The sequence below is a fragment of the Lonchura striata genome, chromosome 4 (assembly GCF_046129695.1).
Source record: "Lonchura striata isolate bLonStr1 chromosome 4, bLonStr1.mat, whole genome shotgun sequence".
Lineage (NCBI taxonomy): Eukaryota > Metazoa > Chordata > Aves > Passeriformes > Estrildidae > Lonchura > Lonchura striata.
This window is the reverse complement of record NC_134606.1, coordinates 23,190,008-23,216,812: the sequence shown is the minus strand read 5'-3', so window position 1 is coordinate 23,216,812 and position 26,805 is coordinate 23,190,008. Positions and strand designations below refer to the sequence as shown.

At 41.5% G+C, this 26,805-nt stretch overlaps 1 protein-coding gene across 1 annotated transcript; it reads right to left on the bottom strand.

Annotated features, from left to right (window-relative positions):
- Positions 1-3: 3 nt before the first annotated feature.
- CHRNA9 (cholinergic receptor nicotinic alpha 9 subunit) lies at positions 4-6,610 on the bottom strand. The gene is made up of 5 exons (XM_021555967.3): positions 6,420-6,610; positions 4,168-4,313; positions 3,178-3,332; positions 1,977-2,509; positions 4-841 (listed from the first exon to the last, which is right to left on the bottom strand). Exons 1-5 carry the CDS (start codon positions 6,487-6,489, stop codon positions 297-299), a joined length of 1,449 nt encoding a protein of 482 aa, XP_021411642.2. The 5' UTR covers positions 6,490-6,610; the 3' UTR covers positions 4-296.
- Between the last annotated feature and the right edge of the window lie 20,195 nt (positions 6,611-26,805).

Here is a 26,805-nt window from a genome sequence, read left to right as displayed (position 1 = left end):
GCTAGGCTGTCTGCTCCACTGCTGCAATACTCTGGCCCAGACAGCCTGAAGTCATGGCCACCACCCACCAAGGTGGAACACTGACTGCTTATCCTAAAGCTAAATGGCAAGGACAGTTTCCAGCAAAGTCCTCAGTTTTCCAATATCTCAACTCGCTGTCACAGCTTACAGAATCAATTTGTTTATTGTTATAGAATGCAAGACAAAGATCTCAAAAGCACCCCTATCACAGAACTCTTCCTAAACAAACTAACATAGAATATTTAGATTTACAAAAGGAACATATTCATTTTCAGTTAAGCAGCTTTCCCAATGATCAACACACTCATAAAAAACACCATGATAAAGAAAATCCACATGAAAAACCTGTCCATCACTTTTGCAACTTTTTTCCACTCAATTCCTTTGGCCCGGTTAGCTTTATGGTCTCTAACACAATTAGCAATATACTCAATATTTTTAATTAGCATTTTGTAACAAGAACAGCAATTAACATTATCACCATGAACTCCATAGCTTTTATTCCAATTTCCATTGAGCTTCTCCTTGAGATTGCAGTCATCACTCCTAGTGGAAAGAGGACTCCTTACCTCTTTGTGCTTCCCCTGATACCCATCATCCCCCTCTAACCTACATTCTTCTTCCTTCTCTCTTTTAGGACTTGTGCAATTTTCACCCACATCATAAACAAAAAAGATTTTTGACATATAGTCCAAAATAACCACCTTGGCCCACTGTGGAACAGGCTTTGCTTCTGAGCCACAGTGATGGAGATTCATTATAATGATTGTCAATGCAGTGGAAGCTGTGATCATGGTCATAGTTGCTATGTAGTACTTCCCTAGAACAAAAAATAAAATTATATTAAAGATGTTACTCTAATAAAAAAAAATAATGAGAAGTAACAGTGTGACAACATAGTGTTAAGCATAGATGCAATTGAAATAAAACTTTAATCACCTTAGTTCTCTTAGATAAGGATTCACTATTTAAAAAAATATAAAAGCCATTAAAATAAAATCTCATACTTATTACTGGCATGTCATTATCAGATGAGTACATGACTACTGTATTAACATGGTAAATATTTGCAGGCTAAAACCTTTGGTTATTTGAAACACATCCATTCCAAAAATGTTTCTCAAGAGTCTTGCTCTTTTCATAGTATCTGCAAAATCCCCATGCCAATGGCTTCACATGGCACCTTGGAAATCCCATTTCCTCAGGTATTATGTGTGATGATCAGACTTTGTTTGAGCTATTGATGTACCCACACCAGCAACACAGCTGAGCATCCAACCAACTTATACAGAGAGGCAGCTCCCAGCCCTGCTCTGCAGCCTCTGCAGGAGAACAACGACACAGGCAGGACATGCCACACACAAGTGTGACTTGAGCTCAGTTTCAAAGGGAATGGATGGCAAGGGAGAGCGTGGGAATAAAGAAAACAGACTGAGCTAGGATCCTTTCATTGCACATGAGCTTTCCTGAACTCCCAGACATAAATTAAATTTCAGCATGATGAATTCCCAACAACTATAACCCAATGCAGCAATTGTCAGATACTAAGTCAACTCTGAGTATGCCAGCCAGGCCATCCAACTGTCTGGATCTGACAGAAACATATCTTAAAACAGTCTGATCTTCTGCTTATAGCTTTTGATTGTACTTCATGTGTTAGTTCTAAAATTGTTTTCCATTACTAGCTTTATTTCAAGATGTGATAGCATAATTCAAAATATCTAACTATATTTAATAAATATAAAACAGCTAGTTAATGTATAATTTAAAATAAACACAAAATAACTTCTAAAAACTGCAGCATACCTATACAGATTCCACACATATTTTAAGTACTATGTTTCAAAAATGTAGCAAATTTATCTTCCCAGAAATCACAAATTACATGAAGATTCCCTGACATACAGCCCTGCTATTAATAAGTCATGCTTAAAGACAAAATGTGTAAAGCTCACCTATCAAAGGTACATTTTCAGATGGGGGCATGATCTCTGCAACCATCAGCTGGAACACAGTCAGAGCAAGAAGAACTGTAACACCCAGAGACACTTTCTCACCAGAGTCTGCAGGGAGATAGAATCCCAGTGGAGCCAGGAAAGAGATCAAAATGCAGGGAAGCAACAGATTAAATATGTAGAAAGAGGACTTCCTTTTCAAAATCAGCGTGAAGGTCACATCTGGATAAGGCTCAGAGCAGCAGCCATAAGTGATAACATTCTTAACTGCTGGCATACCATGAATCTCCCATTCCACATCTTCTATGAAGTCAGAGAGGTCACCACTATCAAGAGAATTGATGAGGTCTACCTGGTTACCATTATAGGTCCAGGACCCAAAGGTAAGGTTGCACTGCTGGCTGTCAAAAGGAAAATAAGACACATCCACTACACAAGAGCTCTTTGTGATAGCAGGTGCATCCCAAGTGATTTTTCCATCATATCTCAGCACGACATTAGTATTTACTGGTTCTGAAAAGTCATCATCAGCCCTAAAAGACAGAAAAATGGCAATCAGGATTGACAGACACAAACTTAAGGATGAGGGCCAGAGAAGGTGGGCAATGGGGAAGACCCTCTTTTCACACCATTAAAAGCATGCTTCTGAAATCATATTTACACTGAATTTTAGTAGGAACTTACTATTAACCATTATTTATAGGTATGAATGCCCATGAATGCCAAACAACAGTGCTGCTAAATTATGTTGTGCTTATTGGCCATAGTTCCTTTAAAATTGCCTTCAAACAGGACACAGTAGGGTAAGAGTCCATTAAAAGCTGAAAACAGTCTGCAGGTCATTATTGGCCTGGCAGAGCAGAGAAGGAGTGCAGCCTTTATGTATCATCTTTTTGTGGACAATCTTCCAGAGTTCTCTAGGAGCCTCAGCAGAAAGCATCTCAGACAGACAGGGTATTCAATTTCCAGTGCAGAGAAATTCAGAAAATCTTTGTTGTGTAGCATAATTTTCAGATCTTGTCTATTGCAAAATTTGCTTTTTTGCAAAATATTTAGATTATCAACAACAAATGTTAAGACAACAAACATACCCCTTGCTAAGGTAAGGTAGAGATGAAAGTTCAGACTCTGTAGACCAGTTACTCCTTTAACCCCATCCCTCCCTCAAATATGCAAGCTGATTTTCTCCAGCCACACTCACTTGTTATATAGGACAATATCTGGTCTCCAAACCAAATTGCTTGGAATCCTGATAGAATCCAACCCATCATATTTATCTTTGTCCCATCTGAGGTATGCATCATACCAGCTTTGTCGAATCCATAAGTAAGCTGACAAAATTTGGTTCCTCTCATCCTGCATAAAAATGTAGAAATATTTCTAGCTGAAGGTGACAAAATCACATCTTAGACACAGACAGCATTTGTGATATGGCTTTGATGCAGTGCTCAAAACAGGCCAGAATACAAACAGGCCACAAAATAATTCTCAGTCATCTAGGCCCACACACTGTACACTGGTTTGGACTTACACTTATGCAAACCTTCATCTCTCATCACCTTCCCTAGTTTTAACCTCAGTATCTAATGCTCCCAGCTTTTCCTAATTTCCTTTTGCAAGCTTCAGAATAGCAAATAGCTAACAGATCCAGGCTAAGAAATTCTTTGAGAGCTTGGTGAGCCCTTGAAATTATAATTCAGAAGTTACAAAAATTATATTTCCTTCTCCTTCCAGACACATTTTCTTTTGCCTTAAAAGTGTATCTAAAAAACCATGTTTATAAAAATTACTGGAGGCTAATTTTAGGGATTTTATGTAGAAATTAATTGTGGCTTAGAAAAAGCATTTGCTGTATTTAAAACTCAACAAAAGTTGTCTAGAGGGTGTGATACCAACACCTAACTTCATAAGAAGTCTTAAAAATTCAGCAGCTCTAAGTTTCTACACTTAAAATGAAAGCCTTAAATGATGCAACCAGAGAAGAATGTACAAAAACTAGAGAACAGGACTCATCCCCAATCCCTCTGGCCACCCCCTCTCCCTTGCCTGTGAGGAAACGTTTCTGAAGTCATCACCACAAAATGAAGGCTGCTTTTCCTACTCCTAACAAAAGGCTTACATCCGAACAAAAGGCTTACATCTAGTATATCCCTGTACATTTTTAGAAAAACAGAACTCTACTTTTACTCACCATGTCTTTAATTTGGGACAATGTGATCTGAAGGGTGACATTCAGTACTTTATCTGTGTCTTCCACTGGTCTCAGAGCACTGGAGTAGTCTTCAAACAGTTCGTTAAACAGCATGTGAGCATATTTTCCTTTGGCTGATTCTACAGCTAGAAAACATGGATTTGTTCAGTACATTAGATTAAGCACTGAGCAGCATCAGAAAACACCTTCTTTCTACTGCTTCAAGCAGTATTTGCTATAACCATATTTATCATTCATATATGGTAGAATATCATTAGTTCAGATACAGAAGACTGCCTGATGAAGTTATTCAAATAAAGACAGCATTCACCTGGAGCAAGTGAAGAGCTAACTTAAGCTTTTCACACCCACTGAAAATTACTCTGTATATAGCGATTCCTACATTTTTTGAAAGTAAATATAATTACTTTTATTTTGACAATGACTTTCCAATGACTTCCAATCAGCAAGGTCTGAAATTACACTTACAGGGTAATGGCTTTTGGTATGTCCCCAAAAGCAGCACTGGTAAGATTCCTGCTACTTCCAGAATTTATTCTTTTTCTTTTTAAAATGCCACCTGTAAAATATCTGAGCTGCTTTTCTTCACAAGCTGGCAATTGCTTAATATGTGAATACATCTGTACACCAACATCTTTTCCAAACCATGTATTTGGTGATGCTTCTTGCTATCCAAACTTAAAAACTAAAGATAATTTTACTGAAACTTGAGGTTTTAAATTACACTTTTGCTGTTTCATAGTGTTTTGTACATCACAGTTTCTCCAGGCAGCCTCTTTACATAGATACGCAAATTTCTGCAAGCAAAAGGCAAGGACAACAGGACCACTCTGTTACAACCCACCCCTGAAGTTGGAGTAATGGATGTTCTTCTTAAATGATACCTTGGGATGGATAAGAGTTAAACAACACCGAATTAGGAGTTATGCATAAATACACATATTTATGAATGGCAGGTTTATTGTAGAACTATTTGATGCAATGGTGTCACTGAAACCACAGGGAAAACAGAAACTCTCCATAAACGTCTTTTCCATGTTAGAGAATTAGGCATTACTTTATTCTGAGCAGGATGTTATTCTGAGCAGGATATGCAATAGCAATTATTTCATCCACACATGCCCGGGTTGTGCAATGGAAATCATTCCATCCTACATGGTTCCTTACCAGACTTTTCACTTATTTATACATAAATACCCCAAAGAAATTCACGTTCACTCTTTTTAAATTACACAATTCTTAATGTTCAATCTTCTATTGGTAATGGATCGAGTCTGGACTTCATTCATTGGATCTCTTATCAACCTTTTCCCAGACCAAGCGTCTCCGGAGGAGTAATGACCGTAAATGTTCCTTTCCTGTATCCCTTCTGGCTACTCCCCGTCTGTAGATGTTAAACTCATCAGACCTCTCTCGGTGAACATTCTTGTGAAGACAAACTTCAATTCCCCTATCCCCGGTCAAAGGCGAGCAAACCCCTGAATAAAGTTACAAAAAAAATTTTAAAGTTGCATCAATTCCAGCAATGGGAAAGAGGTACGTAGTCGTATCGGTTGTTATCTAGAGAAATGAAATTATATAAAAGTGTAAAGATTACACTTAAGAAAATACAGAAGAAGGAAAAAGAAATAAAGGATAAGAGTAGATAATGGAGAGGACAGATATCACTATACACGATAAAAAGTATTATCTGGTCTCGCAGGATCGGCTTTTTATCGGTCTTCTCCCTTATCTGGTTCGAAACCCAGCTTGCTGCTAAACAAAGGTTAATTTGTCCTGGTGATCTCTGGTGATGGGCTTAGCCTTCCTCCCCTTGGGCTGTGGGGTGACATCGGCCTCATCAGAGCACCCGCTGCTTTTGCAAATGGCCAATTGCTCGAGTCATTATCGCTTCAGCGCTCCAGCCTCTCACACACCGGCAAGACTCTTGCAAGTGCCAGGTGGCAATTTGTAGGGAACAAGTGCTTTGGACTGCATCTCTGGTGATTCACACCGACTTTCTGGACTAATTAAGAGTTCAAAGCAAACCTTCCCGACTAAAAAATATCCCATCAAATCCAATCTTTCCTAAGAGCGCTGCAATTCTGGTCGTGCATGATAATTTTGTCTATGCATCAGTGAGACAAAGTTAAACTAATCAGATTAAACAGCTGGGGTACCTCAGCTCACAAGATCCTATCAGAATAAAATCAATTTCAGTGCAACATTTAACTAGCAAGCAGTATTCTCACCTTTGAGTATCACTCCTGTGAACAGCAACCACAGAGAGAGGTAAAAGGAGGAGAGGCTCCTCATCTTCATTTATGGACCTTAAATAAAACTGGTTACCCAAGGGCACAGAAGTGTTTACCACCATCCAAAACTATCCAAAAAAAGTAAATCAAGTTGTACAGCAGCGTGAAGGTGCAGTTCTAGAAGCAGCTCTCTCGTCCCTCAGCAGCTGCCAGAGCTCTGCAGCGATCCTGGGCTTGTCCCTGCCGCCGCCTGGGGCTCTGCTCAACCTTCCCTCGCAGTAACCTGAGCGCTGCCTGCTCTCAAGCTAACCAACAGATTGGGTATCAGTGCAAAAATAGTATTCCATTGCATTTTTACTAGAAATGCAAGATTTCGTCCAATTTGTGGCAAATTCTTTTACTGTTCTCTGGAGGGCTTTGTTTTACTGCACTTATATTCTGCAATAGCCCGCTCAGAACCAGTTCTGTGGAATATGTGGACCTTCACAAAAAAAGTGATCTGACTCAGTATTTTAATAGGAATAGTAACACTGTACATCACACATCCAATAACACACAGAAAAAAAACCCCAATACCCATGGCCACTTCCATGCTGATAAACCAGGTTTTCATTATCAATGTGTTGCTGCATGGAAAAGTTGCACCAAAGTCAGAAAACACATTTAATATTTGCAGTAGCCCAATATCACTGTGAAAAAAAGAACTTCAGCAGGTCTAGGCAACTTGAAGACCAGTACTCAATGCCGTAAATCAAGAGCAAAACTGGACTTTGCAGGTAAAATGCCATTTCCCTTATACAGTACAATTTTTCACAGGCAAACTTGTTAAAAAATTACAGTTACTGAACCACATTTACATTTAGCCAAAAGAGTTTCAGGAGAAAAATATTAATATGAAACAATACCTCACCTGGCTTTTCATCTCACCCCGATGGTCAGAACTTCAATACCTCTGTCTATATTACTCGTGTTGTCAAGTTAGCTTCCAAGTACCACAGACATTTTCTTTCAATTTTCTCAGACAAGAGATTACTTCTTCCTCCCCTCAGTCCAATCCATCCTTCCTGATACACTGCAGTCCATTCTGCTATCCTTTTAGAACAGATAACAGAAAACAGTCACTAAAACAGAAAGTGAAAATATAGAATGAGCTACCAGAAAAAAAAAATGGTCCAGAATAGTCCTGATCCACAGAGCACATGAGATATTGTTGCTTTACTCCTGCACAGCCTTTTGGCTAGAAGAAAAGTTATCCCTCCATACACATAATTTCTGCACAGCATCACTACAAGCAGTCACTGGCTACTGTTTGGCTTTTGTGGGATTTATAAATCAATTACATTTATGGCCAGGTTTACTAGGTAGGCAATAAATAATTTTGGTCAAAGCTCCTGGAATAAAATCCATCTTTGTCATTTCACTTGCTGAATTGTCAAAGGAGTAAAAAAAGTAGAAAACTGTTTAGAAGTCAAAGAGGTCAGAACTGCCCTTAGGCAGTATGTAATAACTTGGATTCTCTGTGGGATGAAGGTATATGATGCTAGAGACATCAAATGTTGTGGACAGAAGGTGAAAGATTTTTTGATACAGTCAGATAAGTTCATTCTCAGGGGATAAGTTTAGTCTACAATAAATTGCCGTTCTGTCAGCAAGGAGCTACTGCATAACATCTCTTGTTCAAATCACAAGAGTGATGAGGGGTACTGCTTTAAGAGAGTTGCTATAAACACTACTGGAACCAGGACTAGCCTTGCTCTGCCACAGGTTTGAGACAACCTGTGACCAGTTACATCAGCAGTACATACACGTCAAGCAGTGTGGAGTGATTTCTTAAATTAAACATACAGACAGGTAAGCATGAGCACACATATATATTAGATGTGTTTGCTACGTTGGAGATACTGCATTGATTGCACAGTGCTTGCAAAAGTAAACTAAATATCTCCAAAAGCCTTTTTAAATATTGAAGACACAAGGAATTTAACTACGTTATTATGACAGACCATTTGGCTTCTTTGTGTTTGTTCACAAGATATCTGTGTGAAAAATGCCAATCACCTGGTTTTTAAAATTTGTAAAAGTTTAATAATAATAAAATTATTATTAAAATAATAATACAATTAGAGTAATAAAATTTAGAGTTAGGACAATTACAAGATAATAAAAACCAAAGAATTACGGACTTCCGGGTCCTCTCAGACACTAAGTCATGAAAAGCATCCCTTGTGAACAAAGGAATAATCTTAAAAGCAATAGCCTGTTGCATATTTATATGTCCTTCATGGTTATGCATGCATTCTATTTAAAACAAGAAACGCTGTCTGTTGCATGTCAACTGTTTCCTTTAACCCCCACTTGTCTTCGAGTCTGAGCAAGGCCTGAAGAAATTCGCTTCTTCTGATAAGAAAACCGTAAATTCCTCTTTTTATCTGGAAGATTTAGGTATTCCTTGCAGCAAGTATCTCATTCCTTAAAAAAAAACCCTTCACAGAGCAGAGTTTCTATTTTAACATCATGTTGGAACTTAAAACTATATTTAACACACTACTTAAGAGAATTAATACAGCATAACTTTCTAACATTACACATATAATAGTAATTGTAACATTTGAGAAAAGCCAATCATAAAATATGCATTTTACACATCTGATTTATATTTTTAACCAAAATATTCCCTAATGTATATATTTTGTACGAATGCCGAGCATTAACATTAATTTATCATTGATCCGAGAGATTCTTCTACAAACCCACACTTCCTCAGAACATAGTTTTTAAGTTTTGGCATGATCTAAGGCAATATCAGCCCCAGATCAAACATCCCATTTAACTTTTGAATGAAGCTTAAAATTTACAGTTAAAGAGTTGTCTTTCTTTATAGTAAAAAGTTCTGCTACCCAATCAGAAATCAATCCAAGATACCAAGCCGCTTACAAAGATAATTTAAGGAGAGTCGCGGGTGTTTGGAAGTTGGCATGAAGGCATTAAGCACTCCCAGAAGGAGAGTCCTTCCCAGCGGGATTCGCAGGGATGCTCTCGGAGTCCCCCTGCCAGCAGGTGTCCCTGTCACCCAGCCTACTGATCCCGCCGGAAGGACGAGCGGCTGATCACGCAAAAATCACATCGCGCTACAGCCTGCTTCCATCCCTTCGCAGACACTTTGCCTTACGTTTGATGCAAGTCACAGGGAGGCAAGATGTTCTTTTAAAGACAAAGAGAAGCAGCAGGAGCAAACCCGTTGGAACCCGGGGCCTTTCCCGACTGCTGGCAGCCCCGGGAGGTTCCGAGCAGGCGGTTCCAGCGCGGCTCATCAGCCGGGAGCCGCTGCAAAACCGCGGCTGGAGCACAGGCTGCTTCTGCTGATGTGGAGAGCGATTGAGGCCCGTGGCACAACAGCCAACCCTGCTCCCACGTATTTTGTTCAAACATTTGACTTCGTGGGAACGAGTCTGGGCTATTAATAGAGCTTTTAGCACTCAGTGGGACGAGAGTGGACCGTTCATTGGTGCTCTGAGCTTGTACACCAATCCCATAACACATGTAACTTTTTATCCTTCTACACACACATATACTGTTATGTAGACATCATAAAAATCATAAATAGGACAGAGAGATGATATAGATCTCTTTCATATTAAAACTTACAAAGACAGATATTTCTCTTAGCCAAACTATAAGCAATGTAGGTAAGTATAAAAACATATTTAATACTTGGTTCTTTCAATCCTTTTTCTCCTGCATAAAAAAATAACTTGCTCTTGAGCCTAAGGTTTTTACATTTTCATAATTTTAAAATTAATTCTTACCCTTTTTTGCATAAAAACCATTAAAAGTTTTCAAGCCTCAACTGGAAAAGAGTCTTCTGCCTTCAACTGCAGATACTGTACTATCACAGGCCTCAAGGCCGTCTGTACCATTTATAATCCATCCCTTCATCAAAGAACAATAAAGAAGAACAGATTGGTTTCTAAGCACAGTTTGTAAGAAATGTCTCACAGTCTGCTTCTACTTGCCTTCCTGCCAATTTTTTCCTACAGAAGCTGTTGCATTCACTTCCTTCACAGCATTTGCTGCAGAATATTTTCTTGTGATAGGGTCACACAGCACACTAACTGTTCAGAGTCAGACTTCTTAGACTAACTGGTCTTAACAGCACGGGTAACAGCAGCTCTGGAGAACTCAGCACTTCATTTAGATGCTACATGTTTCTCTCCACCTCATGTTTTCTCACCCACCTACTGCCTCCTTCTTCCTTCTCTCTAAAAATCCCCTACCACTTGAAACCAACATACTCATTCATATTTTCTTCCACCCTGCTGTACACACAGAAGATAGGAAATACATTAGGAGAGTTCACAATTGTAGTTCATGAGATAATGTAGAATATTAGCCACATTTTCCAGAGGTGGGAAATCCTCATTTGAATGTTACAGTTCTGGGGTATTCTGAATGTCAATTTTTTTGTGTGCACTTACACAGGTATCTCTACCAACCACCTTCTGAACTTAGAAGTCTGGTATTACTTGATATGATCTAATATGGAGCAAGTTACCCCTTTTCCACAATGCTTACAAGCTCATTAGTATTTTGTCCATCAGTATCTGGCAGGGTTAAGGACAAAGCTAGTTTATAATCTTAGGTATCAGAAAGCTATTTTATACACAGCTCTTTGTCATTGGGATAATTTCCAGCTTTGTAGTATGCCTTTGAATGACCAATTGCAGAATCTGTGCTCTGCACAAAGGCAACCTCTGGGCCTAGACACAAATCACAAGTTTGCTCTGATAGGCAGCCTGATACTCCAAACCAAGCTGAATTAGAGAAACATTTCTATGGTGTTCTACAAGATAGAAAATGTCTACAATTGTCCTGACAGACTTGAACATCTTCCTCCTGATGATCACTCTTGAGCCACAGAAGGCAGCACACTACCTCAGCTTTTGGAGTAGAGGGAAGTCTCCCAGCTCCCACTGCAGGTTGAAGAGAGCTCTAGGTGCCCCAGCTTGTATGCATATTTCAAAAAAAAACAGACATTAAACCGATGTCTGAAGAGGTGAGTCTGAAAGGCAGCAGTTTAGACACTAACTCAAAACTAAAGTTTCACCCTCTCCAAAATTGAGAGATTGATAGGAACACCCTAAACACTGACCAAAACTCATAATAACCACAGGAGTACCTGTATAGATGGTTTAGCATTTCCTGAAAACATATGCTTTCCTGGTAAATTCACATCCGCTTTGCGATACAAAATATGGCACAACTACATGGGGGCGTACACAACTCTAACTTGCCACAATGCATTTAGGCCTAACAAACCTCCCTGTGGGATAAAGAAAGCAGCAACTACTAATCTCTGAGGGAAGAGAACTTTTGATAAATCATGGGTTTAGCTACTGGAACATCTTGTGGTACTCGGGCACTGACATTCTTTAAAATGTCCTAGCATGAACACACCTACATTATGCTATGGTTTAAGCAAAAATACTTCCTCTTGAGCAAAATATTGTAGTAAATCTGCTGATTTATTCAAACTCTGCAGCTACACCTCATTCTGGCACAAGAAAGTCATTTATATCTTGGGAACAAAGCGCCACCACTTCAGCTGAAGACAGCATCCATTTTCTGAAGTATCTGTAAGCACAGTGGCTAGTTAGGAAAAACTGTATTCATACTGTCAATTTTCCTCTGCAAAATTCCAAGCAATTGTCAAAAAAACATTATATTGTTTTATTCTTTTCAACCCAAAACAAATGTATTGAAATGAAGTACTTCAAGGGGAAAAGTAAGTTGAAGTGTTAATACAGGGACATCTTTTCTTTGGCTGAGTGAGCTGAAAAATCTTATTTTGCCAATAAAGACATAGGATTCACCGTCTAAAAATGTTGGCCTGCAACACTGACCTGAATCTTACAGGCTTAAGTAGCTGCTATTTTTCAAGTACTGTGGAAGGTACACAGAGTATTCTTAGCTGGAGGGAACCCACAAGGTGATATGAGGTATAAAAGCTCTTAAGGCAAAAAAAAAAAAAAGTGTTTTGACATTAAATAACTACTATAACCACATGTCATATCTGATTGGTTTGTGTGCTTTGGAAAACATTTGCTCCTTGCTTGCCAACAATTGGCAGGGGGCTATGAAGTATCTTTGCCAATTGCTCAGCTGCCTTATCTTAAGGAAGTGCATTTTATTCTGAAAGGGAACCAAAATGATGGACAAAATGCAAGAGGGACTAGTGCAGTTTATAGCTAACAGAGCTATAAGAAGCCAGACTATCCTACAATCATCCTGCAGTTATTGCAGCTTTTGGCAAATGTGTATAAAACTACAATAACCAGTTCCTTAAACTAGTAGCAAAGAGTTAGTATGAGAGCATTCCTAGAACACAGAATAATTTTAACAAATTCCATACTGGCTCTATTCCTGGCCTCTAACAAAAGGAGCATATTACAATGCCATATGAGACAGCTGTTTCTTATCCAATGCCTGAGGTAAGGTCTACACTGGAGTCTGATGCATAATTGATTTGTTCTTGGTGGGAAGCTATACATAAAGAAAAAAGCCTGAGACTTACAGTACACATTATTCTGTAATTCTTTCTATTCTGCCAGTATTTCAAGGCAATACAGGTAGCTGGTATGGTTAAGCAGCACATTGCAGTGAATACACAGGCAACCTCAGAGAGCAAGACAGCAACACATTATGACATCTCACTGGAAGAGATGGTTCAGTGAGCAATTGGTGCATTTAGTACTATGCTAATGCTTCTAGCCAAGCTTGCATCACAACCTGTCAACATTCACCGATCTTGACTGAAAAACATCGCTTTTCCTTTAGATATCTTAAAATACTTGTAGTTTCAAATTCTATACAGTTTCAAAGTCTGCAACGTTAGAAATTACAAACCTCCTGAGGAAGAATAACTTAAGAATATGAAAGGAAACACCTTCAACAGAAAGCACGAGCAGGGGAATCAGAGCACTGATATGCTGCGCCCAGCATGCTGCTACTACAGCTGCTGAATGTCAGTGTCCTCCTTGCTACGGGGAGGAATGATCAAGTGTCTTCAATGTACAGGTAAGATCACAACTGATGGATACACATATCTGACAGCAAGTAGAAGGAAGAAGTCAAGGTGATAAAGATGTCTGAGTAGATACCTGAAAGGCACTTTGAGGATATTTCAAGTAGCAAATCAATGGAACCCCTTAGTTTACAAGGGTTCTCTTTTCCTAGCTACATTTCATCCAGGTACTGGTTACAGACAAGAAACAAATATGGGAGACAAAATTGCTTGCCTTAGTAGTCTCAAAAATTCTTCTCAGCACTTTTTATAGCACAAATAATTTTCCATATAACCACTGTAAAGAAAATTTGACTATTTATTCTCCATATATAAAAACATATATGCATATATGTACATATATGTGTGTGTGTGTGTATATGTGTGTATATATATATGCTAGGGAACCAATGAATCAAGAGCAGCCCTGTACAAAAACCATTTGGTGGTGCTGTGGGTGAGAGGCTGGACATGACCCAGCCATGGCACTCACAGCCCAGAGAGCCAAACGTGTCCTGGGCTGCACCCAGAGCCCCGTGGGCAGCAGGGGAGGGAGGGGATTCTGTCCCTCTGCTCTGCTCTGCTGAGAGCCCACCTGAGGTGCTGCAGCCAGCTCTGGGCCCCAGCACAGGAAGGACAGGGGCCTGTTGGAGGAGGGCCACCAAGTTGATTAGAGGGATGGAGCACCTCTGCTATGAGGAAAGGCTAAAGATTTGGGTTGTTCAGCCTGGAAAAGAGAAGGCTTAGCAGTGACCAAATTGTGTCCTTCCAGTACCTGGATGGAGCCTAAAAGAAAGATTGAGAGACATTTTTTACAGGAGCATGTAGTGGCAGGAAAATGTGAAATGGATCCAACTAAAAGACAGCAGGTTTAGATTAGATATTAGGATTTTTTTTTTTTTTTTAGACAGTCATAAGGTACTCCCAGATTTTTCCCAGAAAAGTTGTGGATGCCCCATTCCTGGAGGTATTCAAGGCCAGGTTGGATGGAGCTCTGAGTAACTTTGTCAAGTTAATAAAGGTAACTTGGTCAAATTAATAAAGGGAGGCTGGAACTGGATGGTCCTTAAGATATCAACACAAAAAAGTTCTGTAATTCTATTACTTCCCCTTCTTTATTCTTGAAGAGTCTAACTACTTAAATTAATAATTATAAATTCTAGATATTTTAAGAGTTTGAGTTTCCACATGAATGACTCACCAGTATCTGCACATAATACAGTGAAATCCCACAGCAGAGAGTCATCAGTAATACATGACTGTCTTGGTTTGAAAAGACAGGTATCTGTTAAGGAAGGCAGGAGCTTCTCTTGAAATGGAAAATGTAAACCCTCTCTTTCTGAATTATTATAATTTTGAAACTAAGGGGCTCTCAGACAAAGATATGGGAATAGGAATAACAGGTTTTTATTAGGAAAATTAAAATAAAAATGCAGTAATAAAATACAACTTTGACAGAGTCAGAATACAACCTGACACCCTGTTGGTAGCAGTCTGATTAAATGGTGGCTGCAGTCTTTTTGGAGTGGCAGATGTAGTTTTGTTGAAAAAGCGATATTGTAGTTTTCTTCTGAAGTTCTAGTGGTGGTGTAGATGGACCTGGTCTTCTTCTGGGAATTAATTGGAAATTCTAAATTTTAGACTTTTATCAAGGTAGGAATGCTTGACTCTTCTTCTTGAGTGGAGCATCTTGCAATCTGATGGTGTAATTTTATTAGTTATGTAGTGAGACTTAATGGCCTATTAACAGAAGATATTCCCTTGGACAAAGGATGGGCGTAGAAGAGATAAAGAAAACTGACCCAACTGGTTTTAATAGCTGGCCTATTCACAGAGGATATCCCCTTAGAATTATGAGGGATGGGTCATGGAAGGGATAAAGAACACTATTCTACCTGGTTGTAGCAAATGGTGATAGAATACATACTTTTGGTTACATCTTGCATTGCAACCTATGGCAAAGATTTTTTCAGCTTTTTCTAGAGTCATTTAGCCTTTCCCCCTTAACATGATAAAAATGCATGAAAGCATTAATTGACATGGTAGGGAAAAATGTGAGTTGAAATAGTTTCCTATTTACACCTTGAAGTAAATACCCTTCTTATTATCTATTCTTTTTCTGTGCTTTAGAACAGCTAAATGAAAATAACTAGTGTGTTGGGTTTGCATGGCCAGGTTTTGTTAGCAGGGGGCTAAAGCTGTGGCTTCTGTGAGAAGCTGCCAGAAACTTCCCTATGTCCAGCAGAGCCAATGCCAAAAGGCTCCAGGACAGCCGTGCTGCTGGCCAAGCTTGGGCCAATTGAAAATGTGGTAATGACTCTGTGATAGCATATCTAAGAAGGAAGAAAGTTATTGTGCAGATGTAACTGTGGCCAGAGAAGAGAAGGGTGAGAAGATGTGAAAGGAATAACTCTGCAGACACCCAGGTCAGTGGAGAAGGAGGGGCAGGAGGTGTTACTTCTGAGGTTTAATGCCACTTAGGAGTGGCACAAAATCGAAACTTTGGCTATAGCTATACAACATAGGCAGAAATAAAAACAAAGATAATCCTCCTTTGTGGTTCATGTATCAGAGACATAGAAATTACAGAAAAGACAGGCATCCATTTTCCCAGTATTCCCAAACAATCATCATTACATTTGTTCGCCAAATACCAGGTTCCCCAGACTTACCTATAAGCTTTCAAAACAGCAGGTATACTAAAGGTGCAAGCATTAATCCATTCCTGTCTGCTAGGACTATTCACACCCCTAAAATACTTGCCAAAAACTTTCCTGTATCCCCATCTGGGAAGCAAAATTTATTCCTGAAATCAATTAAATGGAAGAGTCCTAGCAGATAGTTAAATAGTCAGGCTGTTAAAATATTTAGGTACTGGGAAACAAAAATATGAATGGGGCAGTCCCTTTTACTTCTTTCTACAGAGCCCATTCTCGCAGTTCCCCCTCCCACCACTAAAGCCCTGCAACATAAGGCCGATATACAGACCTTTCACTGCAAGGCAACAGACAGTACTAGAAACTGCCTGCCTAGATAGAGCACAAGCCAGTGAGCAGATGCATCACATACACAGGGGACAGCAAAAACCCAAGGCTTCCACCGAGCAAAAAGCAGTTCCCTATGCAGGTATGTTCTCAGTATCTGCTCAGACTAAAAAGCTGGAGCAGCAGGTGGGCACCTCAGAATAATTCCTAGGGGAGATGCTACATTTGCTTAGCTCTATTTACACTTAAAATTTCATGCACAGAAATAGAAATTACTGTGCAAACAAGCAATTCAAGTGAACAAAGGAAAGAAATGAAAAAGACATTCTAGCTGATATCTCTGATACAGGCATAACCACAGAAGTGTTGCTGCTCTGTAGTTAACTCCCACAGTGAGCCCGGCACCATGCACAGTAGAGATGGAGGGGCTGCCCTACATGGACAGGGTGTATTTCAACTAAAAACAAAAAATCTGAGAATTCATGGCTGATCATCCACATAGACATCAAGCCAGCATTCAATATCACTAGCTACCATCTTTCTGTTCTCCATAATTTTGTTAGAGAAGGGTATAGTTCAGAGCAAGATACAAAATCACCCTGTTGAGCTATAATCATAGTACAGGATTGAAGCAGTGATAGCAATAAGAGTGATCTAAAAGGCTTGCTCACCACAGTTCTCAGACAGAGAATTGTCTGACTCACCAACTCCTGTCCCCATCCAACCATATGATGAAAAATATTTTCCACCAGAGGCTATCAAAGTGCTACAAATGCTATTAACACCAAAATTAGAAACATTCAAGGCATTGTACTTTATGGTTATGGTTGAAATCTCAATTTTAAAAAGTAACTTAAAATTCAGGAAAAAGGCAGGTCAAATTAAGGCCAGGAAGTATCACATCCTAAGGAAATCATTAACTGTTAGGTGAACCATGTGCTATTTTTGTTATTTAAAATACTGATTAAACTAATTATGCTCACAGGGAATTGAATCTAGAAGACTAAATTAAATCTTTTCAGAGTTTGATGAAAAGTTATTATCATCTATTTAAATAGAAAAAGGTATCATTTTGAACACTTTATGTTGATCAACATTTTAATAAGATCATCCTTTGGTGTCTGTTATTTGTCTAATAATATAGTTTATACTTTCCTTTTCACCTTAGTGAAATGTTAGCGTTAAAACATTTAGACCTATGCCAAAATATAATCCATTTAACTACTTCCTCTTTAGAACTAGTTCCTTAAAAGGTTAGTTTTTCTTTGAGAGCAAAGAATGACAAACGGGCTTTTCTCAGCTTGTCATTCTTTGCTCTCCAAGCCAAGATTATGATTTCTGAGTAAAGAGCAGCAATAGTACTAGTAGGCAGACTCTGTTTTTTTTTTTTTTAAAGGTAATATTTATTATATCAAGAGAATAAAGATAATATACAGGTTAAAAATGAAGTCTATGTACAAAGGTTTGACATTCCCCCTACCTTCAAATACAGACAGAACAAACAAGTTCTGAGTGAATTTAGGATCACCCCACTGTGAGGTAGAAAATTAATTTCAGGTGTTAATAATAAATTCCTGTCATAAGCTAGAAACTATACAGCTAAATTTGACTCTACATAAAGAAGATGATTCTTTAGCTTCTATTCTCCTGTTTGTTTCTTTGGTAATAATCTTCCTGGGATCATACAGGGCCATCTTGCCAGGCGAGTGACATCTTCCCCAGCATACCCGCAGCGCACAGCGGTGACAGCAGTCCCCAGCCAGAAGGAATGCACACCGTACTGCTCCGGAGACAGCCCCAGCAGGCACAGGGCACGTCTGAGAACCGCCAGGAACTCCCTCTTCGTTACAGCCCTGAAGTCCGAATGCACAAAGAGTGGCCCTTCCTGCCGTGGACGAACTGTCAAATAGCTCCGGAGGGCAAGAACAGGGCACACCCATGGCTCTCCAGACAGCGCCAGGCTGATGACATGTCTCTCCTGATCCACAGGAGAATAAGGTAGAAAAAGCAGCACTTTCCTCTCCATCAGCTGGAGATCACCCAGGTACAGCAGCTCAGGCTGCAGTACATTACGGTGCTTTGCCACCATCTCTCCTATTCTAAGTGCCCCAAAAAAAGCTACAGTAAATAAGGCACGAAACAGTAAGCATTCATAGCGAGTTATGCATGCAGACTCCAGAACTCCTAAGAGAGATCGCAACATTTCAATTGTTACAGGCAAATATTTATCCCTCAGGATACCCGCTCGACGTTTCAACCCCATCACCATGAAACAGGTTATAGGATCTTCCAGAGGATCAGGGTTACCAGTCAATTTTGATAAATAAGAAAGTGCTGCCACGTATGTGAGTGTCTTCGAGGAGGAATAATCAGATTCCACAGCCAAAAACCCTCTAATTTGCTCCACTGGAATTGGCCAGGTTGCAGGCATTCCCATGCTTTTCCTGAAGACAACGAATTTCTCCAGTCCTTCAAGATAGGCTTGCCAAAGCCTACTATCCCCTGAGTGCTCCAGCAACGACAAAGTCTTCAGAGGCCAAGGTCCCAAGGAATGCTTTTGATGATAACTGATGTCGCTTCCTGCAAGAAAAGACCCACATTAGTAGTACATGGTGACAACAGGCATAAGCATATTGCTTAAACGGCAATAAAGACTCCTGTACTCCTGGAGGAGCCTCCAGATAACGCTGTGAGTTTATCTGATAGACAGCTCACACACAGGTGCACCAGAGATATATTTCAAATTAGAAACAAGCAGCATATCAGGCCCGTTTCAGGCACTGGATGTGGTAACACACCGTGAATTTACAGGGTTGTGGAGCAGTAATGGAGAAGACAAATACAAAGCAATTTTTAAACCAAGGGACGTCTTGCAGAAGTAACAACAACAAAGGTCAGACAGCACACTCCCTCCAGTAGGTAAAATAATTTCCCAGCCCAGGAAGGAGAGCTCTGTCGACTTATCCCTCCAAACCCTCCAAGAACCCGAACAAAACCAAGGAGCTGGCCGGTAGGAGGCACGGCCGCCAGCGATGCGGTGACCCGCGGCCCCGGCCCCGGCCCCGGCCCCGGCCCCGGCCCCCGGCCCCGGCCCCGGCCCCGGCCCCGGCCCCGGCCCCGGCCCCGGCCCCGGCCCCGGCCCCGGCCCCGGCCCCGGCCCGCACTGACCGCTCCGCGGTGCTTCTGTGCTGCAGGGCGGGGAGGTGACTCTCTGCCCAGCCAGGCTCGGCTCCAGCCACTCCATGCCCGGCTCCCGGGCCAGCAGCGCCAGCATGTCCCAGAAGAGCGTGGCGGCGGGCGCGGCCGGGGCGCGGGCAGCGCGGGCCATGGCCGGAGCTCCTGCACCGCTGCGCTGCCGCAGCCGAGCCCTGGGGGCCCTTTTATCGAGCGCCCTGCTCGGAACAGCCCCGGGGCTCCGAGCGCTGCCCTGGGCCATTGGGTGGAGGATGGGAAGCCGGGCGCCGCCTGAGAACTGAAAGGTGTGGAACGGCCCGGCCTTTAATTACGTCTTCTGACAGAGTCTGAAATATGACCGTATTTAGAGATAAGGTTAAAAAGGAGACAAATGTACTTGTGTTACCACCCAATTATTCTCCTGGGCTCTGCAAGATGAGGTTTCCAGGTTTGGTAGAGAATAGCTCAGGGCAGCTGGCTCTGCTCTGAATTACTCAACAGCCTTCCTTCGCTGTTCAGTACAGGCTACGCACTGAGATGCTTTTGCACAGTTCAACAAGACAGCTGCCTTTCCACAGTAGCTAACCCAGAAAAATCCTAAGAAAAAAAGAAAGCTACCAGGCTGCTCAGCCGACAACTTGAGCTTTTGGTCTCCCTTGAAAGAAAGCTGTACAGGGATCACGGTGGCCGCCTTCCCTAGGAGCTTCTACCCCCTCAAAGATTTGAGTATTACTCCTGGCAGTTCTAGGGACCTGTACTGTGTTTGTAACTCCCCCTGCGGCCGGCTCTTTCCTTTTAGTAACAAAATGGTGCAGGTTTGTGGCAGAGGCAAACATATTAAACCACCCTCGGACCCATTCTCTGCTCCTCCCTTAGCCCTCATCTGCAGCACAATGGAGGCGATAATGGGCCGCTTAAGCAGGTCCCAGGTCCTGGAAGTCTCGCCTTCCAGGTAACTCCCCCGCAGACCCGTGGGCAGAGGGCGGAGGAGGAAGGATGGGGGGACAGCGCATGGACCCTCAGGCACAGGCTCGGATTGAGCCACAGAAGGACACGTAAAGGGGGCGTTCCAATTTGGATAGGAGGGCCAAGGTATAAAAGGGCAGCACGGTAGCAGCGTCGAGGTATTGCTGTTTCGTGCCTCTCACTGTGTGGCTGCAGTTTTGTTGGTGATGCAGAGAACTGCTGAGCTGCCTGCTGCCCCTTCACCCTTCTGGTCATTGCTGGCGCTGCTGCGGCAGGAGCCCGGCATGGGGTGGCTGCCGTGTGGGCAGGATGGCTGCACCAGATCGTGTGGTACCAGTGGATCGGAGGCTGGCAGCGGGAAAGGAGCTGGTAACTGTGCCCTTGGTGGGGCAGGGAGGGGCAGTGGGCAGCTGAGTGGTGGGGGAGGTGGGTAGAGTCCTGCTGGGTTCTTCCATGGGGTCTGACCACACGGTTGGAAAGCTTCTGAGATCTCTGTGCACTCCTGACTATATTGTTACTTTGTGGTGCCTTTGTCACTCCCGGCCACTCGTGCCCACTGATGGAGGTCTGAGGTCACAGAAACCTTGCCATAGGGTGTCAGATCTGTCTCTAGGCTTGAGATGTTACTTTAAAGAGACAAATAGGTGGGGGGTTATGGGTATTGAGAATGTAATTCTCCTCCTGTGTTCTGGCTGTTGGAAACTCTGCAGATGAGAGTCATAAGAATGCATGGGACAGGGCTTTTTTCAGAAAAGTTCAAGTAAAGGCTGAAGCATGTTGAAAGGGAGGGAAATTCTATCTGCTTTTGCTTGCCATTACTAACATGGTTTTCTTTCAGCAGATAATCTCAGCCAGGTTCCTGAGAAGCATTCCTTGGGCCCTTGGCCCCTGAAGGCTCTGCTGTTACTGGAGGACTCAAGAGAGAGACACTTATGGCAAGCCTACCATGAAGGACTGAAAAACTTTCTTTCCTTTAGAGAAGGCATGGCTCTATCTGCCATCTGGCCCATTCCAGTTGAACAAATTAGAGAGTTTCTGGTCGCCATGGAGTCCCAAGACCTGCCTCCCATGAAAATAATAATGTATATGGAAGGACTGTCCTTCATCTCCAGAATGGTAGATCATCCTGATCCCCTTCCAGATCCTCTTGTCTGTCACATAATGTCAAGGCTGAAAAAGAGGACTAGCTGTTCAAATGATGGATACTCTCCTGTAACAATTGAAGTGTTAAGATCTCTCCTGGGAACTCTGGAGTCTGTGTGTAGCTCTCCTTATGAGTGTATGTTGTTCCGTGCCATTTTTACTGTAGCTTTTTTTGGTGTACTGCATATAGAAGAGATGGTGGCAAATCACCAAAATATAGCACAGCCAGATCTCCTGTACTTGAGTGACCTCCAGCTGACAGAAGGATGTGCAACCCTTTTTCTGCATCCATCTCAAGTGGGCCAACAGAGGTGTTTGATCCAGCTGAGACTACGGAAAGAGATGTGGGTATGTCCTGTTAAAGCTCTCCATAGCTACGTGGCAGCACGGCCACAAGGAGAGGGCCCTCTCTTTGTGCACTCAAATAGTGTGGCTGTGACAAAGAGGGAGTTCCTCACTATCTTCCGCTGTGGTCTTAGGTTTGCTGGACTTCCTCCAAACCAGTATGCAGTGCATTCCTTCTGGCTGGGGAATTCATAACAGGAGAATCTCATGGGGATCCCCACAAAGTGATTAATAGAATGGTGGTGGTGGTGGTGAAGATTCTGAGAAAGACATACTTCTGTCTACCTGTTGAACTTTCATAGTAGAAAGTATCTTCTGCAATGCACAAATTTTATACTTTATACAGGCTAAATTTTTAGTAATCTGAATCTAGAGAGAAGGGGAGGAAAAAGTGGAAGGTGACATCACACTTGTGGTGGTTTTGAGAAGGAAGTGTCATGGGTTTAAAACTGGGACTTGTGGGGCACATGGTATTCAGCATGTTTGTTCTAGTTCCACTTTGACCTTGTGTAATCTTACATTAAACGGTGTTTTCTTTCAAGAACTTCTCAAGGTTGTTGGGGTTTTTTTACACCCTGGTGAAAGGCCATTCCTTGCAGTGGTGACAATGTAACTTGATACAAGCCTGCACTCTTTTTACTGTCTAGTGTGATGAGAAGTAAAGCTAATTGACAGCTGTTGATAATGTGACACCAGCAGTGAAGTTACTCCATTGTCCAAATTGCAGTTCCACCACAGCTGCATCCAACCTTACCTGTTGCTGATGCAGTCTCAGTCTCCTTACCTACAGAAGCCTGACCCTTGACAATTCTTAGTATCCTTCACTGATTCCTCTTGAAAGGATGTATCAAACCCAGATACTGTTCAAAAGTAGCCTTTAATTGAAGCCTGGCTGACACATCAAAGTTGGCCCTGCTCAGTTCGAAAGTGTCAGAGGACATAAAGAGACAGCTAACATAAATAACACTGTAATAATATCATCTGTAATTGATGCACTAGTAATTTATGATTTTTAACACAGATTAAATTACTAGTATCTGAGAAGCATGACCATAACAGGGTTGAGTGTCACTTTCATACATAAGTGTGTTTGAAGAAATGGGATCCTGTATAGTGCTTTGCATCAGTGTGTTCAGGACACAACTGAACAAGGTGACAACTGGGTGTTCAGAAAACAGCCAGCATCATACTGCACTGCAGTCCTGCAGCTAATTTCCAAGAGGATCTTTAGTTAGAGGAAGCTCACTCTGCAGAAACAGCTGTGATAGTAGACAACAATCTGTTAATTCCCTGGCACACAAGGTAGCTCCCTTTCTACAGCTTTACTACAAGCTGTAGTCCCAGTCATCTTGCTCATATTCATGAATGTGAATCTGGATTCCCCAACACGGTCATCAGGGGGCCTTGATCAGGTTCCAGTATGCGCTGATACATTACCTGGGGGCCAGCAACCTTTTGGACACTTTCAGTCAACTAACTGATCCATAGAAGTTACTACAGCAATTGGATCACCTGTCTCCAGGGGAACTCAACCCCACAGCCCAATAGGTGGGTCTTTGGGTGAGGGACCAGGGAGCTCTTACTTCCTGTCTTTAAGAAAACCCCAGGTCCCCAGTTGCCCTCAGCTTCTTTTGCTGTTAGCATTAATCACTCTCCCCATATAAGGGAGACTTTCCACACATATTTAGTTTTAGACTCTTTCTGAGTGTTTCTTGTAATTTAACCAATTCAATAAGATTAAAAGGTATTTCTTTGGTAATTATGAGAGGGAAAGCATTGTTAGTTCCTTTATATCGATATTCTGCTTTAATTAACAACCATAATTTTTTCATATCTAGTTGGCACTGTGAGATGCTATGAACTTGTTATATGTAATATATGTTATAAAATAATTTGTGCTAACTGAAATGAAAAGCCACAGCATTTTATGTACTAAAACCAGCGTTGGGCAGCAAGTAAGCTAAGTGACAGAAATTCAAAACACCAGGAAGACACTGTCTCCAGAAATGTACATTCCAAGGGATTTCTCATCTGACTAGACCCCAGTAGGAGGCATTCTGATAGGTATCATCAGAAGCTTATCCCAGAAACAGTATTCCAGCAATTTTCCACCGGTTCCAGGAAAACGTGATAATACGCTAAAGAAGACCCCCTTCCAAAGCCCAAGGAACTGTATAAAAATGGACCCCTTAGAACTAACCCCCAGAGACCCACGGGAACTTTGGTGCAATAGAGGCCAAGCCCTAAGTCTCCCTCACACTGATCACCTGGCTCACAGTCGAATCACTTGTGGCTTTCTTTTATTTTTTTCAAATGTATACTTTGATAATTTAATACATTTATTTCATTATTAAATTGGAGCATTCATTTATAACAAACTTAAACCACTGTATGGTGAGTATCACCTCCTGACCTGTTGCTATAAGGCTGGAAGTTTCATTTGGGGCTTTTCTTTATACAGCCCAAGTGAATACAGCTTTTTTGGCAGGTGTTTCCGGCAGAGAAAGAAAACAGGTCCCTGTGGTTAAGCCACAGAGCATACTTGAGTATATTCACCAATCGGCACTGAACACAAGAAACTCCCCCACCTTATCTGAGCCCCTGTGAAAAAGCTCCAGAACCAGGAGAGTATTTTAACACCCACCACTAACCTCTGTACTTAATGTCACTCAAAGAAGGTAGCTTAATTTACTTAGTAATTTAAGTTACTCAGTTTTCGGTGACAGTGGCTGCAAAAGCTGGGCAAGGGCAGTGGTGCATCAGGAGCTGCCAGCAGCTCTCACAAGCCAGGAAAATCTTCCCAGCCTTCCCCGACCCCTTGAGCACATCCCCACACTGGACTTGCTCATCCTAACCTGAATGGAAATGTCACTACCTATCTCCTTTCCATCAGGGAGACAGGAAAAATAAAGACCTCTGAAGACTCCTGGAGGAAAACTAGGCAGAAAAATTAAGCTGAAAAATACAGTGATGCAACACATGGTAATACTCCCACAGACAGAGTGCAGCCAAGCCCAGTGTGAGTGCAGAAAATAAATGAAGGCTTTCTGGGCCAAAGATTCAGGAGCATGCCTGCCATTACACCTCTAACCATACTGTAAGCACTGATGTAAGTCCAGATTTTTTCTTTTTTTTTTCACAAAATTCCTAACCTTGTCCTGTAGAAGCCAGTAATAATATTTTTATTGTTCTTTTTGTGTCTACAAAACTTGAAGAAGGGATCTGAGTGACCATCCATTTTAATTGGCACCTTAATTGAAGATATCATCTCGAACACTTGGTCTCCCATTTCTTCCAGCAGTCTCTTCCCTTTGCAGTTCTCCTGGGCTGACCCAGAGTGCTCCCTTTGAGTCAGACGGAGAGAGCCAAGACCATGGGGAAGCCTGTAAGCACATGATTTGTGACGATGATGTTTCAAACACACTTGATTTTCCTACTACATGTGCATGAAGGCAGCTTTGTTTTGACAGTGGATCTTCCTCAAAGTGCTCCTCACCCACCATCCAGAAACAGGGTGTTCCTCTGGCTAAAAGCATGGGCACATAAATAAATTTAATTGACAGTGTGACTTTACAACATGTCATTTATTCCATGGTAACTACCCATGCATACACACTCATACTCAGCAGAACATATGGCAAAAAGGTGTAAATGACTTCACACTTCATCAAAGAGCAAGAGCATTCACCCAGAGGTTTGTAACCACGCAGTGTACTCCACAGTAAGCTTTGCCTCTAATCCAGTCCAGATTGTGTCCTTTGAGGGAATTAGCTCCCTGGCAAAGCTAAAGCTTTCACACATCCTCTAATCGAATTATCCGTCTCTATTTTGGGGTGCCATATTTCTGTTCTGTAGTATAAGATATAAAAGACCTTAATTCCTTTCTAAATGGCTCCCGGTGAATAGGATCTATTATCTTCTGTTCAGTGGGAGATAAAAGAGCCCAGCAGCCAAATATTTGTTAGTGCAGAGCTCAGACTTTCACAGAGCTGTCCAGTCATGTATATGATGGTGTGTCTTCTCATCCTAGGTAAGAACCAGCACTTAAAATTCAAAAGAGGAGTAAGATTACACAGTCAAGAGTCTTATCTTCAGACTTGTACACTCACAATTAATCAGGCTAAGTCAGAAACTTCCAGGTCACTTTAATTTATATCAAACAGATGATTTTTCATCACTTTGAACCCAGAGTCATCTCCCCTTTTCCAATGGCATTTATCTCTGAAGGAAGGTTGAAAAATGCTGAGAATGCCAGTGATAAACTTTTCAGTTAAATACTTCTTGCTCTGAAATCATCATCCAGGAAAGACTCCAGGAGAAGTTTGTAAGGACTAGTGAATGTTAAAGGGAGAGAATACTATTTGTACTAGGAGGATATGATGGAGACCATAGAACAGGGAAGGTGTTCAGTAGCCAGAGTCTGTGACTGCTCTTAGTAACTTTTGGTATAGATAAGAAAGTTGCCAAAATAAATATAATTTATAAGTGCATACTAGACATACTTATAATAAAAACCATTCCCACATCCTAGCAGGAGGTCAGCACAATGATCTACAGATGTATGCAGTAAGGGAGAGTGAAGTTCATCTGCTATCAAAGGAGGGACTCTGCATCTGAGAGCTGCCCTTTCTTTCATTACAGCCTTCTGATAAAAGAACAAGAGCACACCCTTATCTCTCCAAAGATTTTACATAGCAAACATTGGCACACA

Excerpts from the sequence above, each read along its gene's own strand:
- CHRNA9 (XM_021555967.3), bottom strand. The coding sequence starts at position 6,489 with ATGAAGATGAGGAGCCTCTCCTCCTTTTACCTCTCTCTGTGGTTGCTG. Across the intron at positions 4,314-6,419 it reads CACAGGAGTGATACTCAAAG|CTGTAGAATCAGCCAAAGGA; the intron begins GTGAGAATACTG and ends CATGTTTTCTAG. Across the intron at positions 2,510-3,177 it reads GATATTGTCCTATATAACAA|GGCTGATGATGACTTTTCAG; the intron begins GTGAGTGTGGCT and ends TCTGTCTTTTAG.